The sequence below is a fragment of the Rhododendron vialii genome, chromosome 7a (genome assembly GCF_030253575.1).
Source record: "Rhododendron vialii isolate Sample 1 chromosome 7a, ASM3025357v1".
NCBI classification, from domain to species: Eukaryota; Viridiplantae; Streptophyta; class Magnoliopsida; order Ericales; family Ericaceae; genus Rhododendron; species Rhododendron vialii.
The window spans coordinates 39,014,314-39,030,870 of record NC_080563.1 but is presented as its reverse complement, the minus strand read 5'-3'; the positions used below and the strand labels follow the sequence as shown (position 1 = coordinate 39,030,870).

Genomic DNA, 16,557 nt, shown 5'->3' with positions numbered 1-16,557 from the left:
AAATGAACTTTCGCTTGGCGAGAGTTTTTTTTATCAACAAACTTTGTGCGATATATTATGAGCCAAAAAAAAAAAGTATCAACCATTATATACATAGAGAGAGGTTCATTTGTCATAATCTTTGTAAGAAGTATAAGCAATTGTTTAAAGTATATTTCCGACATTAATGGTTTGTTTGAGTTGAGTTTTTAGGCGCACATCAACTAATTCAGAAATACCAATTTCTTTGTCCATTGGCGGGGGCCATTACGTTAGAAACCTGAACACTGCTTTTGAAAGTTTGATAAACATAAAAAGAGGATGAAGTAAGAAAGTCTTGTTTTCTTTGCTTAGTCTTTTTAAGTCACTTTTATTATCGACATATTTCTTTTGGTAGTCCACTTTGTTGACCATCTAAATTTTGTACTAGATATTGTATTTACTTGTAAGTAGCACACACATGACATAATTATTATTAAAGCTTAAACACAAGGGTGTGGAGCTTTTTCGCTTTTAGAAATTCCACAGGCAAAGTGCATTTGTGGAGTACATGTATATGGTTGGTAGTAAAATATATACAATTCCTTTAGAATCTTCACATAAAATATTTTTATGATAAAAGCTACCTCAATTAATTTTTATTCACCCTTTGAAATGGGATTGGGGGATGGTGATGTGCACATCCGGACCCGTTCGTCTCAGCAATCAATGGTCTGGATCGTTCGGTGCCGTACTGTGTAATCTCAGCGGTCCAACCGTCTCAACAATCCAGACCATTTATTGCCGAAACAGACGGTATGAATGTGTACAACATCATCCCCAGTCCGCTGGAATGATAAGGCTATCATCTTCCACTTCATTTCGAAGTGTGATTTTCAAGTTCTCCGTTTTTATACCGTTGGAAACTGTATGGAATTTGAAATTGCTTAAGGTTTGAGAAGTGTACTAAAATATGGAAAAGTGTATTTTTAGATGTGTATTCAATTTTTACATTTTTGTGACATTATTCATTACCATTATCCACCAATTACACGGTAGTTAAATACAGCCACCGAGAGTTTGGAAAAAATAAGGGGTAAATTTCAGAAATAGTTCACTAGCTATCTAGCTTGCATGGGATTTTAATTTCATCCCTCTAGTTATGTCGGTTTTAACTCGTAGGTTACGATACATCTTAATTTTGTTCCTCTCACTGAATTTCGTTTCATATTGTTGGAAAAAAAGCACGTTGCTAACAAGATGTTCTTGAACCAACTGGGGTTAGCTCAGTTGGCCAGAACTCTTACATCTCACTAGAAGGTCAGAAGTTCGAGTCCTCTTCACTTGTGTGTGCGTGTTCTTCTCTTTTAGAGGACTTTTCTTTCTTTCTTTCTGCCTTATAATATAATGGGCTTATTTCTTGAATTGGTTGAGTTGTTGGGTTTGGTTGTTTCGTGAACTCTCATAATTGATATAGTGTCTTGGGTTTGTACTCACTTCATATCTGATGTAAAATAATCTCTTTTATCGATTGACAAAAAAAAGAAGATGTTCTTGAGGACACGGAAAAAAATTGAGGAGATTTAGTGATATGTCCACTATAGACATTTCATAAGCCCACAAGTCTACCTAATAGTTTTGTAAAGTCACAAGTCTATACAACCTAAACCCTAAGGTACCATATAAAAGTGCCTAAAACCCTAAACTCTATAAAAGTGCCTAAATTACTAAAACCCTATAATAGGAAAGTGCACCATAAAACCCTATAAAAGTGCCTAAATCATTGGATACCCTATGTTAGGGTAATCTATCATATCCTATAATAAAAAAGTGCACCTTAAAATCTTATGAAAATGCCTAAAATCTAGGGTACCTGTTTACACCCGTTTTTGGCACCCAGTCCTGGGCAAGCGTTGGATAACTATTTAATTATTATTCAATTAAATTGGGCCATAAAATGAAGAGTCATTGAGCTAAGATTAATGGGCCAAGGCAATGTCAATTGGGCTCGTTCAATTTTAGTCCAAACCGGATGTAGGATCAAAGAGTCGTGGGCCATGGGCTACGTTGTTTGAGGAATAAATAAGGCCCAGCTAGCCTTTAACAACATGACCCATGAGGAGCAAAAGGACGAAGAAATGGGAATGGTTGCCACATGGCTATTTGACTCAGTCAAATTGGCCAATTATTCGTTAATGCCCACAGAAAAAAAGAATGAGGTGGCCCACTACTTGGCCATTACCCACGGAAATACGGAGTGGAAGAGAATTACATGGCCCATTATTCTCTCAACTACCCATGATCAACAGTTAACATGTGGGTAATTAGTTTTTCACTTCCAGCAACCATCCCACAACCGTTGCATCATGGAAAGAGAATCGAGAGACATGGGACACTTGTCATCACGAAAAGAGGACAACAAGCTCCTTGCATGCAGAAAATTTGAAGACTCTTGGCCTATAAATATTAAAAGACAAAAAGAAAAAAGGGTCCACACACCAATTAAGCTCAACGCTTAAAAAACCATAGCCTTCCCAGCGAATCAATTATCTCACTTCTCTCTCATTTACTCAATTACTTCACCAAGTAGTTCGAGTTTTCTATCTCTATTGTACCCCAACTTTATTATTACGACATAATAAAGTTATTCATATCTCTCTTGTATCCCCGACCTTATTATCACGATATAATAAAGTCATTCTACGTTGTTACTTCTTTTCCTATACGGTTAGAAAATTATTAAGTCCTCGCTCGTAGAGGCAAAACCACGAACCAACACTGCAATTCAGCCCTTAGGTTTGCAGCACTATCGCCTTCACGGTTAAGAAGTCAGAAAAGGGACGCTCAGCCCTTTACGTTAGATGCGACAAGTCTTGGCACGCCCGCTCAGTCCTTGAGCCATTTCGGAGCCGAACAGTACCCTACCCTACTCTAGGGTGCCCTAAAATGGACTTTAGATCTTTCAAAATTAATAAGTGGACTTATGGACTTATGAAATTCACCATAGTGGATCTAAGACTAATTTTCTATAAAAATTGTTCTACGCTGCTAATGAGATTGCTTTTGGGTAGCTAAAACATTGGCCCATTGTTTCACGAAAAACAAAAGTCACAAGAAGGCCCATATGCCTGGGCTGTTTCTTAGCTATAAGAGGCCCAAAAAGGAATCTACGCCCATCCTTCGGCTAGTTTAGGCTGGCCCATCATATGGCTAACACAAAAGTCTGATTCCAATTGGTAATCCACATTCTCTCCATGGAGATTTCCCTACCGTCTCCAATAATTTTTTTTTCTATTACTCTTTCCACTTATTACTCTTATTAAGAACTTTTCTCAAAATTCAAACCGAATAGGATAATGTCTTAGTGAAATCTCATTTAATTTTAATGGATGTCTAGGATGATTTTTTATTACCTAATTAAGGCCTAATTTAACTTATCTTGCATATTATTTTTTTAATGATTTTTAAATTTTTTTCTTATAATTTGTCATCAATTATTCATCCCGACGAGAGGGATGAAACTATAGTTTTGGCCAGGGAGTTGAGGACCAATTAATTACCTTCAGAGTTGTCTGATGGAATGAAGAAGAGAGTTGCACTAGCGCGGTCCATAATTTTTGACACCGAGAAGGATGCAATTGAGCCAGAGGTATGTGTTCTAGCCGCAGTCATTCTAATTTTTCTGTGACTCAGTCAGATTTTAGTATGGGAACTACTTCGTTGTCTCCTCTCCTTTTGAAAACATCGTAATTTTTGACATAATCGAACCATTACAAAGCATAATCAGAACCATAACAAGACATAACTTGGTTGGTTATACCTTGTAATGGTTTTGATTATACTCATAATAGTTTTGTTATGTCAAAAGTTACGGTGTCTTCAATTTTTTTTGAGAGAGAGTGGTCGGCTAAATAGGAGAGAGTGAGTGATCTAGGCTATCCAAAACACGTTTGGATAGCTCGGATGCGCTCTGGTACTCCGAGAGAGAGTGGTTGGCTGAATAGGAGAGAGAGTAAGCAATCTGGGCCATCCAAAATATGTTTGAATAGCTCGTTGGGCACTGGTACTGCTACGTGGTACCCAAAAACTACTCGATAAAAGGGAAGTGTGAAATCAATTTCCAAATTTGAAAGTTGAAACCGTAGGGGGCCGAAATATCCGAAGGTTCACCAGGTCCAAAAGGGGCGATGGGGGTTCACACGTTGTTTGACCCATCATCCAAGCTATCACGATTCGCCTTCAAATAAGTCTGGACGTCGGCTGGGCCGAAATATAGACAGAACCACGATTACTTCACCGAACAATTATAAGCAACATCCGAACGTACGACACATAAGCTCGCTCGGGGCTTCATCAAGCGCACGGATACGAACTTCCGTTTGTTCGGCCAGGGTGTGCCTCGGCCGGGATATCATACGCTCGGATAATTCGTATGCTGGACGTGGGTCCCGCCGAACCTAGACGATTGTGGAACCTTCCATAAATATCTACTGATAAGAAGGCTGTCCTTTCTTACATTCGAAGTGACGTCTCTGAACGATGTGACCCTCCTGACATCAGCCCATGTGGCTCTGAAAGACTAGGAAAGTGGTGTTCATTAAATGGCCCTGCTAGAGAGGCGCCAACCGAGCAGAACGCGACACGTGGAAAGTGTGGCCAACTTGCTCAGCACTTCACCTCTTTGCCTATAAATAGAGAAGCATGACCACTGAGATGAGGAGGATGATCTGATCTAAAAGAACACACTTCTCTCTCCCTCTCTCTCCATACTTTCTTACTAAACTTCTCATTTCTCCACTTGCTGACTAGTTCGTCGGAGCTTCTTCCCGGAGGAACACTCCCCTCCGGTTCTGCAGGTACATCAAGATCGGCGTTAGCATACACGGTCCCACACTCGGAGGCGGCCGCACCAGAAGGAGCACGAAGAAATCACGCCCCCACAATTGGCGACTCTGCTGGGGAAGGCAGAAAACAACTTTCGGGGTGTTCTTTGTGTTCTTCGCGTTCATAATCCGTTGAGGGCCTTTGTTCATCTCAGATCCTGTTTGTTCTTCATATTTGCACGGAACAAATGGCTCAACATCTCCCACCTCCGGGCCCAGAGAACTTTACCCTTGGGTTGGAAGGCTACGGATCTATCAACCTTGAGCCCCGTCAAATGGCTAGGGCAGTTCCACATGTAGCCCGCCAACTTTCTTTTCCACCGACCGAGTTGGATATCGCCCTGGCCGAACAAAAACGTCAGGCAGCGGTTATTACTATGCTGCAACAACGGCTAGAGGAGCGGGACGGGGGGTTGACTGCAACCCCTGCAAACGAACATCATGCCGAGCCCAGTCGACCGAAAAGATCCCACAAACGAAGTCGACCGTCTCGCCCACCCCAAACGGCCGAACTCGCTGTTACCGAACGACGAACTGTCTTTGAGCGCCTCGATCAGGGGGTTTCACGACCTCGGCTGACAAGCATCATTCGAGCCGAGAGTACTAGATCCTCGGCAACGGGCTCCACAGCGGGAACCAACAGGGGAGGCGAATCTGTCCGAACACAACACCGCTCCGAACGTCGGATGAGTCAGAAAAATGGGAAGAGGCCCGTGGACTTAAATGATCCACCTCGGCGACCCCATACCAGTAGCAACCGGGAATATTCATTTCAATCGCGACATGATTCCGAACGTCACGATGGGCGACACTCAGCCAACTCTGGCAGTCGACACCGAACAGAAAGCAGAGGAAACCGTTCGGAGCACGATAATACGATTGTCCTCTACGATCAATTCACGGGCCTGCCAACCGTGTACCAACCCATCGACCCGGCTCTTCAACCTCGGCACGCCCCATTGACGAGCTTGAGGGAGGCACAGGCGCCCTTAATGCTAGCTGCTCCACGACCGAAGGAAAAAGAGGAGCACCGTCGGCGCCATCGGCGGGAAAAGAGAGAGACTCTGGAGCGGCATACTGATGTTCTTTCCCCTATCGCCCCACAGATCACAGCCGAAGGGCAGGCCGAAGACAATTCGAAGCTCGGGAAGGCAAAGGCTTCCCCCTTCGTGGATGCTATTCAACAAGAGCGGCCGCCAGACAGATTCGTCATGCCGAAGCTGAAGCGCTATGAGGCAAAAGAAGACGCAGTCGCATTCGTTTGTCGCTTCAGGCAAACCATGAGCCTCCATAACTTTTCTGACGCTCTTATGTGTAAAATCTTCCCGCTCACTCTCAGTGAATCGATCATGTTATGGTACAATCAGTTGAAGCCCAAATCCATTTCTTGCTTTAACGAGCTGGAATTGGAGTTTAGCAAACGCTTCGTCACCAGCAACATTCAACCGAAGACGTTATCAATGCTGGTGAACATGCGAAGAACGGCGGGAGAAACACTGCGACTCTATACCGAGCGTTACTGGGAAGTCTATAACCTTATTCCCGACTGTGATCAAGGGGTGGCAGCCGAGTCTTTCATGAATGGATTGGACCCAACCTCGGCAATGTTTCGTGACCTCTCACGAAATCCACCTAAGACAATGGGGGAGCTCATGACAATAATCGAGAAAGATTGCGTTCACGAAGAAGCGATGGCTGAGCGACATACGTCAAAGGCTGAACCTGCCAAGACGATAGGGCCGAAGAAGCAGGTATCGAACGTTCGCCAAGGGCAAGGAAGCCAGGGTAGCTCGGGCCAGGAATCGAACAAGTCGAACAACAAGGGCCGACCCCCTCAGCACCCTCAGCCACAATCCTGGACACAAACGAAAAGAGAACCCCGACCGGACGAATACGTCGCCGAACGTACGGTATTCACTGAACCTATTTATAAACTTCTTAACATCATTGGCAAATTGCCGTTCTTTGTTTGGCCAACGGTACTCTTAGGCACCGTCGGAAGCGGACCGGGGATGTGCACGTATCACAAGGAACGTGGCCATTACACCACGCAATGCCCACCTTTCAAAAGGTATCTAGAAGAGCTAGCAGCTGCCGGTCACCTCAATCAGTGGATCGACGTTCGGCAAAATCCACTTCCTCCACCTCCCCCTCTTGTTGGCAATCTCGTAAGCGTGATACAAGGGCTGGTATCCGAAGGAATGGCGGCCGAACTTCGTTCGGAAATTGACAGGGCTGTCGCCTCTGCGTCAGTCTGCAATGTGGGAGCCTCGGGAAAGCGAAAGTGGGAAGATCCGAGCTTCGGCGGTACCATAACTTTTTCTTCCGACGACTTAAAAGGAGTGCAACTTCCACATGCAGATGCCCTCGTCGTCACTATTGCCATTGAAAAATCAACCGTACAACGGGTATTGATAGATCAGGGAAGCTCGGCCGATGTCATGTTTTTCTCCACTTATCAGAGCCTCGGATTATCTCCCGCTCAACTTCGGACAGCGTCAGCTCCCCTTGTTAGTTTTACGGGAGCCCCGGTATGGCCACTCGGCCTGATTACCCTCCCTGTGCGAGCTGGATCACGCATCCTGGAGATCGAATTTGTCGTGGTCGCTTCGCCAAGTCCGTACAACGTCATTCTTGGCCGAACCTGGCTACACGAGATGCAAGCGGTTGCTTCAACATATCACCAGGTGGTAAAATTCGTCGGATGGAACGGACGACAGGAGAGCCTGCGAGGCGATCAAATCCAATCCAAGAAATGCTACATCAGCACTGTAACGAACAAACAGAGCTGCATGGAGGTACAATGCGTGGCTGCCGCTCCTACCCCAGTGATTGAGGATGTTGGTGTACTCGCCGAACAACGGTCAGCCGAGGAGTTGATACGTTTTTCCATTCCTGGAGAAGAAGGAAGATATTTTTTGATCGGGAGTTCATTGAGCATGGACGAACGGGAGGAGATGTATCAATTCCTGATGAGGAACATAGAGGTCTTTGCTTGGACACCACAAGACATGCCGGGCGTGGACCCTTCGTTCGCTATGCACTCATTGAATGTGGATCCGAATAGGCGACCGGTTGTGCAAAAAGTCCGACGCTCGTCGGCCGCGCATACCGAAGCTGTGATAGCAGAGGTGAATCAACTGTTGGAAGCTGGCATCATTCGGGAAGTACTATACCCCACCTGGCTTGCCAACCCAGTGGTAGTCCCGAAGAAAAATGGGAAGCTAAGGGTCTGTGTCGATTACACAAACCTCAATGACGCCTGCCCTATGGATCGATTTCCACTTCCTCGGATTGAGCAGATGGTAGATGCAACGGCAGGATGCGAGCGCTTAAGCTTCATGGACGCGTATCGGGGCTACCATCAAATAGCTTTGGATCCGGAAGATCAGGAAAAAACGGCTTTCATCTCGCCTCGGGGAACCTTCTGTTACAAGGTTGTCCCGTTCGGCTTGAAGAATGCAGGCGCCACGTTCCAACGTTCCATCACGAAGATGTTTCCTGGCATGCTCGGCGTGAAAGTAGAAGCTTATATTGACGATTTGGTTTGCAGGAGCATATTCGCTCGGGACCACCTTCGAGATCTGGGGGAGGTCTTTGCTGTTCTAAAACATAGGAAGCTGCGTCTCAATGCCGAGAAGTGTGCGTTCGGCGTTAGCTCGGGGAAATTCCTAGGATACATGGTGAGTCGCCGAGGAATCGAAGCTGATCCTACCCAGATTTTGGCTGTGCAGCGGTTACGAGCTCCAACGACAATTAAAGAGGTACAGCGGCTCACGGGGATGGTTGCTGCCCTGAACCGTTTCATTCGACGTTCGAGCGATCTCTGCCGCCCGTTCTTCCGAGCAATCACAACAAGCCGACGCAGATTTGTATTTAGAACTAGTCGTTCTTCCTTGATTGAAACGAGGCTTGTCGACGGTCCTTCTATAGGGACTACACAGTGTCGCTCATGTTGTAGAGCTCGTCAACAACTTCAACCATGTTAATCGAATACTAATTTTTTTGAACGGCATGTTAATCGAATAATGATGGATACTGATCAAAAGTGTATTTATGAAACTGAGGGCCTCTGCTGTCCCCATTGAGCGACAACACTTGTTGTCCCGGCCGAGCGGGGCCCGCTTCGGTCTCGCTTCGATGATCGGAAATGTTTACTTTGTAGATCTTGTTGAGTAAAACAACTTTTCAAAGTAAAATCAGCCCGATCAGATATCATTAAGTGCCTAATTGAAACATTTTTATCTTGAAAAGAATGGATCCGAAACACAGAATCAAATCCATTATAGGCAAGTTATATGTGTTCCAATCCAGCACTTAATGTATCCTATCAAGTTGATTTTTTGCAGAGTTGTTCTATTCGACGAGTTCTACGAAGTGAACGTTTTCGATTATCGAAACGAGACCGGAGCAAACCCCCCTCGACTGGGACAGCAGGGCCCCCCGTTCTATATTTATGTTTCAAAAAATGATTTGACCACACTGGATCACACGAGTAATTATTTAGCGCCATTGGGGTACTGCCCATGTGGTATCCCAAACTATTCTATACCACACACTTTGTGGTAAAAGCTACACAATTGTAAAGTTTAGGGCACCGTGAAATGACTAATTTTTCGGATCAAACCCATTTTACTAAAGAATAAATTCACTGCAATTAGATATTAATCAATATACGATTAACATAATTTTTAATATGATTAAATTTTTTAACGAGCTCTAAGACATGAACAGTCCGATTATGCAAGTAATCCGGCACGGCCCGATAGTCGAGAGATGGACTCATGCCCATGTTGCAGAGAGAAATGGACTTTTCCGTACAATTGGCCCATTTTATTTGTAGCCCAGACGGCCATCATTCGAAGCTCACCCCCTCACTGTGGCCAAAAAAACTCAAGAATTCTTTTTCGATACGGGAAAAAAAAAAATTAACAAGAATTTGACCACTCACAAAGCAAATTTGGCCAAAAATTTGAGTTTTCTCCAATTAGTTTTGTTTTGAATACGCTTTCGATTGATGAAAACAAAGAAGATTTCGCTTTTCAGTGCCAAGATTTGATCGGATGTTACGGTTTTGAAAATGTTAATCGATCTTGTTCACACTTAAAATTACAAAATAGAATCTAGCAAACTACATATTTAATCGATCTGGTTCACACTTAATATCTGCCAAGGACATGCTGAGAACATTTGTTAATGCTGAAAATGTACTTGACAGGTATTCATTATCAAAATACGTCATGAGCTGTCATTTACCAAAAAAGAATTAAATGTAAAATTCCAGTCCAAATTATTTTAGCCCAATCCACCGTCCCATTCAGCCCAACCCACCGTCCGAAATTCAACCCAACCCAACCCACCATCCAAATCGGCAATTTCAGTTAGAAGCAGACGCTGAGCAGAGGAAGCTCCTAAGCCCTAAACCCTAGTCGACCAAACTCAGTCCTCTCTCCGATGAAATCGACGGCGGGAGGGGTCTCAATCGTGTATTCCTCTGCTGACTGGTCCTCCCATGAAGCTCGTTTCTCCTCTCATCTTCTCGCCGTCTTGCACCAACTCAGAGGTACGATTTTGGAGTATCAAATACGTATGTGTTATACCAAAGACAACGTGAATGAGTTTGTCTTGATATTACAATATGTATATATTATACCGACGTGAAGGGTCTCAGTCTCTTTTCTCCTCCCAACATGACTGCGTGTTAGTTTGATGGTTTAGCTATCTATGTTAAATGCTTTAATGTTGTAAAACTTACTTACCCCCCCAAAAAAAAAAAAAAAACATTGTTGTGAAAGTTAGGGTTTTAATGGGTTTCAATTTGTGTGCGCTATTGCCAAGTTGAATGTATTCTGTGAATTTGGTGTAATGTTGAGGCATGCTTTTGTTTGTCACTGCAACTCCCAATTGACAATATGATAACTTGTTACACCAAGTTGTCAATAAAAGAAAAAAGTTCTTTGTTTTGTAGGAAACTGATAGGCACACCCCCGTACACCATGAATTCAACTATATGGGACTCACGTGTATGTGTGTATGAGAGAGAGGGGTGTGGTTGAATTCGTGGTTGGTGGATGTGTACAGTACAACAGTGTACATAGCATTGCTGTTGCTCAAGAAATAGACTATGATTTCCAGCAAGGTCCAATTACTATTCTACAACAGAATAAAAGGGCCTACATTAGCTTTTGGGCGCTGCTATTCGCAACATTTTATTTTCTCCCATAACCCATTACATTTCGGTAAATGGTTGTTGAAAATCATAAATAACATTTCGGTAAATTGCTGTTGAAAACAAGATTATATTTCAGTAACTACATGTCGAAAATATGTTCAACTTTCGGTAAACAACTGCCGAACATGCATTTTTGGTAAATAGCTGTTGAAAAAAATATTATATTTCGGTAATTGGATGCTGAAAATATATCTCATTTTCGGTAACTAACTGTCGAGTATAATTGAAAATTTTTAACGGGTTATGAGAGAAAATAGAGGGCTGTGAATAGCAGCGCCCTAGCTTTTTGATGGGCTACGCTATTTTGTTCATGTATTCGGCCAAATTACAATTTCAAGACCTTATGTTTTAGTTTATTACTCGATAGACCCCTTATCTTGCCTTTATTGGTAAATTGTGATATACTACTTGTTATATAAAAAATGAAGCATACAAAAATTATCTAAAAAACTGACATAAAATACATATTTTCTGTATAATATAAATAAAAAATATGGAAAGTACCAAAAAAAAGAAGAAAAAGATATGGTATTATTTAAAAATAAAATAAAATAAAATATAATACACAAAGCCGCTCTCAATCTTAGGAGCTTACAGATTCCTCCATTCCCCCGCTCCCGCTTCCACTTCGTGCAACTAAGAGTTGGTTTCAAAATAAAGAGTATAAGAGAGTTACAGAATAGTAATTGAACCTTACTGGAAAGGGAAAATGACGGTCCATGACGTATTTTGATAATTAATACCCGCCAAGGACATACTAAGAACAATTGTTAATGCTGAAAATGTCATTGACAGATATTAATTATCAAAACACATCATTGGCCGTCATTTTTCCAATCCATTTTAATCATATTTGCTGAAATATACAAGCCCATTTAGTAGTAAAGAATAAGTAAAGCCCATTAGATAACATACAAAGCCCAACTTTACAAGTTACAATCCAAAATAATACTTAAAAATAAACCATTGCCGCTTTTTAAAAAAAAAAAAAAACCCTATAGCCAGAAAAAAACCACCGAGCTTCACGTCGTTCTGTTCTGCAGCAGCGACTGCGTCGACCATATCGGCTTCCACACATCGACGAAACAAGGTACGCCTCTTACCTCTTCTTCTTCTTCGTCGCCGCCCAATACAAGGGATCCGCGTAGCATAGCCGACGACGACTGATCTCTCCTCCGGCCAAGTCTCTCTCTCTCTCTCTCCATAAGCTCCCATCATCTACGGTAGGACGGCGATCCCGTCTCAAGGGGAACGCGCTCCCATCGCGTTTCTGAATGAGAAGCGGGGATTCGTGGTTCTCGTGCGGGAGCGCCTCCAAGTTAGGCGTTTCCTACAACTAAGAACCAACTGATACTTCACCAAACTACATATTACAGGCCTTTAGCTTGCGGATTTTTTTTCGGCAAGCAAGCAGAATGGCTTGCATTTCCGCTAACATTGGGACTTCAGTAAGAATTTTTGATAGTCACCGCCACAGTTCATTGAGCCGTTTTGTGGGCATTCATTGCCGGTGTATCTTCAGAAATTCGTTGTCAGTTTTCTATGGCGGTGCACTTCGTCCGAACTCTGTGTATCATCATGGCACTCGGGATGATCCCCTCTTCAATGGCTTTCGATCCTTCTCTGCAGCCTTCAGCAGCATTTCTTCTGATAACGGCGTGGCAGGTAAGGAGAAGAGACCCTTACCTTTAACTTCTACCCCCTCTTGTTTGGTTGATCAAAAGCACGGTAAAGGCGAGAAAATCCAAGCAACATTCATGGATTGCTAATGGTAGAATCATTGTCCTTTGGTTTTGTTTTTGTTTTTCCTCTAGTTTTCTTTAACTTTAGAAACCAAATCGCAGTATTGTCATAGACCCATTTGTCTGTGGTTATTGGTCATTTTCTTTTGATGGAGTACCTTCAGTTTCGTAAGTTCCAAGTTGATGTTAAAAGGAAGACGTGAAGGTAATTCAGTGTGTATGTCATGATGGACTCTTGAATTTATGGACTTCAAATTGATTCCCAAGAAAATGCATTTGAAGTTTTGTTGGAACCTTTGTACAGGGAGAAAAAAATTCATGTCGAAAATAAAGAGAGCTTTAAAATCCAAGTATTTGCTGAAAAACTTGAATAAATGTGGACTTTTGAAGACAGCTTGATTTAATAATGGGCGAGATAAAAAAAAAAAAAAATTAGAAGTTGAGGATGAAGATAGGAAGTACTCAACAAGTAAAACTTGCTTAATCATACAACAATAAAAATATGTGTGATTGCTTTAAAGTATGGGTAAGATCTGGACAACCAATCTAATAAAGGTGCTCATATTACTAATTATGAGGTGTTTTACCATATTTGTCTAATGCCTATCTAATTGTCCATCTCTTTTCAACTGATTTTTTCAGAAGAAAGGGTGGTGGTGTTGGTTATTGGCGGAGGGGGAAGAGAACATGCTATTTGTCATGCCTTGAAGAGGTCTCCCTCTTGCAATGCGATCTTTTGTGCACCAGGAAATGCTGGGATTTCCAATGCAGGGGATGCTATGTGCATCTCAGATCTTGACATATTAGATAGCTCGGCTGTGATTTCCTTCTGTCAAAAATGGGGTGTGGGACTTGTTGTGGTTGGACCAGAAGCTCCTCTTGTTGCAGGTCTTGCAAACGACTTAGTTAAGTCTGGAATTCCTACTTTTGGCCCTTCATCTGAGGCTGCTGCTTTGGAAGGTTCCAAGACTTTCATGAAGAATTTGTGTGACAAGTATGGAATTCCCACTGCTAAGGTTGTCCGTTTTTTCGATAATGTTTGTTGTTACCTCCATTTACTCTTTTTTTTTTTTCCCTTGCAAGGATATATTCACAATTGATATCTTATTGGTTCTTATTATACGGTCATACCACTTTTGCTACAAAAGTGACATCATTGGGTCGCTGAGTATGCAGGTGTCAGAATGAATTAGTTCACATGCTAGTCAACAATAAGATTGATCTGGTATCCTTATTGTGTTTGAAATTTTGCTCTCTGACAATGGGAAAAAGGACGTTTATAATTGGATTGTTACAAGTAATCTTGATCTCTGCTAAATTACATGTCACAGTTGTAGTGGTCACTGGTCAGTGATCACAACATATTGTTTAAAGGGTGATACTGTGTCTCAGTTTTGATCAAGATACGATTTTGCCTCAAGATTTATGTGAGTTATTTGTATTGGGATAGTTGGAAAGTCTAACTTCATTGATTGATTTGGTGCAGTATCAAACTTTTACAGATCCATCTGCTGCAAAGAAGTATATAAAATCCCAAGGTGCACCAATTGTCATCAAGGCAGATGGATTGGCTGCTGGAAAAGGAGTTATTGTTGCCATGACATTGGACGAGGCTTATGAAGCTGTCGACTCAATGCTTGTAAAAGGTGTTTTCGGATCTGCTGGTTGCCGTGTAGTTGTTGAGGAGTTTTTGGAGGGTGAGGAAGCTTCATTCTTTGCTCTGGTGGATGGAGAGAACGCCATACCTTTAGAATCTGCTCAGGACCATAAACGAGTTGGGGACGGTGACACGGGGCCCAATACTGGTGGAATGGGAGCATACTCTCCAGCACCGATCTTAACAAAAGAACTCCAATCTTTGGTAATGGAATCTATAATTCTTCCTACAGTAAAAGGCATGTCAGAAGAGGGGTGCAAATTTGTTGGGGTCCTGTATGCTGGACTCATGATTGAAAAGAAATCTGGATTGCCTAAGCTAATAGAGTACAATGTGCGGTTTGGAGATCCAGAGTGCCAGGTGATTAAATTATATCCAATTGGCATTATAATGATTTTGTGATCAAAATGCTGTTAACCTGTTGCCTAGTTCTTTGAAACTTGCTAAGGGTTGAATCTTCTTGTATATATAACTTCCAGTTCATTTCTAATGTTGATGATTGTGTGTGTCATCCCATTTCACCTTTGACTAGTGTTTTGGTTAAGAAGCCGTCTCGGTCCTATTTTGACTCTCTACAAAATGATCCACCGCCACCATAACAACTTTCTTTTTTGCAACAAAACCATCGGTGCGCCACCTCCATAACCATTAACCACCTTCTTCAGCCGTTGACTTAGCAAAGTATCTTTCTTTCTTTTTTGTTTAGTTTTGGTTTCTTAGGAAAAGATTGGTGTAGAAGGGTTGGCGAGGACAGTGTAGTAGAACATGGCTAAGTTCCACTGGACAATGCATGAAATTGAATACAATGCTGTGTGCTTTTCACAAGGTTTTAAAAATGATTTTTGAGGCTTCATGTAGTAGCCACTGTTTGGAGCATTTTCTGTCTACAGGAAAAGTATTCAACATAGAATTCATTATGATCGTCATGAAACATTGGCATTTTTTGGGTACAACTGTTGGAATTATCCAATTGGACAGAACATAAGTTAATCCTTGTTTTAAACAAATGTTGCACGTTTAATGCTGTGCAGGTGTTAATGGTCCGTTTGGAATCTGATTTGGCACGAGTTCTTCTAGCAGCTTGTCGGGGTGAACTCAGTGGTGTATCTTTGAACTGGTCCTCAGGTTCTGCCATGGTGGTAGTCATGGCAAGCAATGGCTACCCTGGGAGCTATGAAAAGGGGACTGTGATTAGAAATCTTGAGGAAGCAGAACAAGTCCCATCTGTTAAGGTATTTCATGCTGGAACTGCCCTTGACTCAGATGGCAACTTCATTGCTACTGGAGGACGTGTGCTTGGTGTCACAGCCAAGGGAAAAGACCTTGAAGAGGCATGGGAGAGAGCTTACCAAGCAGTTGAGCAAATAAATTGGCAAGGTGGGTTCAACCGCGGAGATATTGGTTGGAGGGCACTTCCCCATAAACGATCTTCTGCGAAATCATGAAGTATTGTTTGTGTCATGTTTTTTTTTTTTTTTTTTGGGGTATCGTCTATTTAGGGAATGAAATGAATCAAGGGCGATGCCATTTAAGAACCAAAGGTTTTGTATCGGGAGGAATAGATGAAATTTGGTTTGACGAAAATGGAGAAACAATTTTGTTGTGGCGCTGCATATCGTTGGAGGGCACTTCCCTGGAAAGGCAGAAAAAGTATCCCACAAAATCACGAAGTGTTTTCATTTTTTATCGTTTAGGGAGTGAAGCGAATCTGGGCGTGTCCCATTTGGAAGCCAAAGGTTGTGTATCGGGAGGGATACATGAAATTTTGTTGTTGAATCTGGTTGGAAATGGAGAAATGTCTTCACTGCGATAGCGCTTTCTAGTTTTCTCGCGTTTGAATTTTGACGGAAATTGGTGCGACACTTGTTTCCAGTGGGAGGCTCTTTGTAAGTCAAAGATGATTGTGTTTGTGCAACTGAAATAACTTAGCTTTCACCCTTTACTCCTTGCTATGCCTGAACCGCATTTGGACTACCATTCCGTACCCAAGCCTTATGCCTTTCAACTTGCATCAACCTTGCTAGCACCACATACATTTACTCACCCAAACACACACCCACACTCACATGAGTGGTGGGTTCCACT

The 16,557-nt window shown here is 42.5% G+C and overlaps 1 protein-coding gene across 3 annotated transcripts; it reads left to right on the top strand.

The window, feature by feature from the left end:
- The first annotated feature begins 10,137 nt into the window (after positions 1–10,137).
- On the top strand, positions 10,138–16,284 carry LOC131333597 (phosphoribosylamine--glycine ligase-like). Of its 3 annotated transcripts, none has more exons than XM_058368202.1 (5): positions 10,138–10,428; positions 12,450–12,738; positions 13,458–13,831; positions 14,302–14,832; positions 15,504–16,284. In XM_058368202.1, exons 1-5 carry the CDS (start codon positions 10,354–10,356, stop codon positions 15,915–15,917), a joined length of 1,683 nt encoding a protein of 560 aa, XP_058224185.1. In that variant the 5' UTR covers positions 10,138–10,353; the 3' UTR covers positions 15,918–16,284. The 3 variants fall into 3 exon arrangements, with proteins under 3 accessions (XP_058224185.1, XP_058224186.1, XP_058224187.1); XM_058368203.1 differs by having other exon boundaries at positions 10,139–10,404; XM_058368204.1 differs by lacking the exon at positions 10,138–10,428 and adding an exon at positions 10,524–10,541.
- The last annotated feature ends 273 nt before the right edge of the window (positions 16,285–16,557 follow it).

What these genes read in the sequence shown, in the direction of transcription:
- LOC131333597 (XM_058368202.1), top strand. Translation starts at nt 10,354, where the DNA reads ATGAAGCTCGTTTCTCCTCTCATCTTCTCGCCGTCTTGCACCAACTCA. An exon ending in TTCTGATAACGGCGTGGCAG is followed by an intron (nt 12,739 to 13,457) that starts GTAAGGAGAAGA and finishes TGATTTTTTCAG; the next exon opens with AAGAAAGGGTGGTGGTGTTG. An exon ending in TTGGAGATCCAGAGTGCCAG is followed by an intron (nt 14,833 to 15,503) that starts GTGATTAAATTA and finishes AATGCTGTGCAG; the next exon opens with GTGTTAATGGTCCGTTTGGA.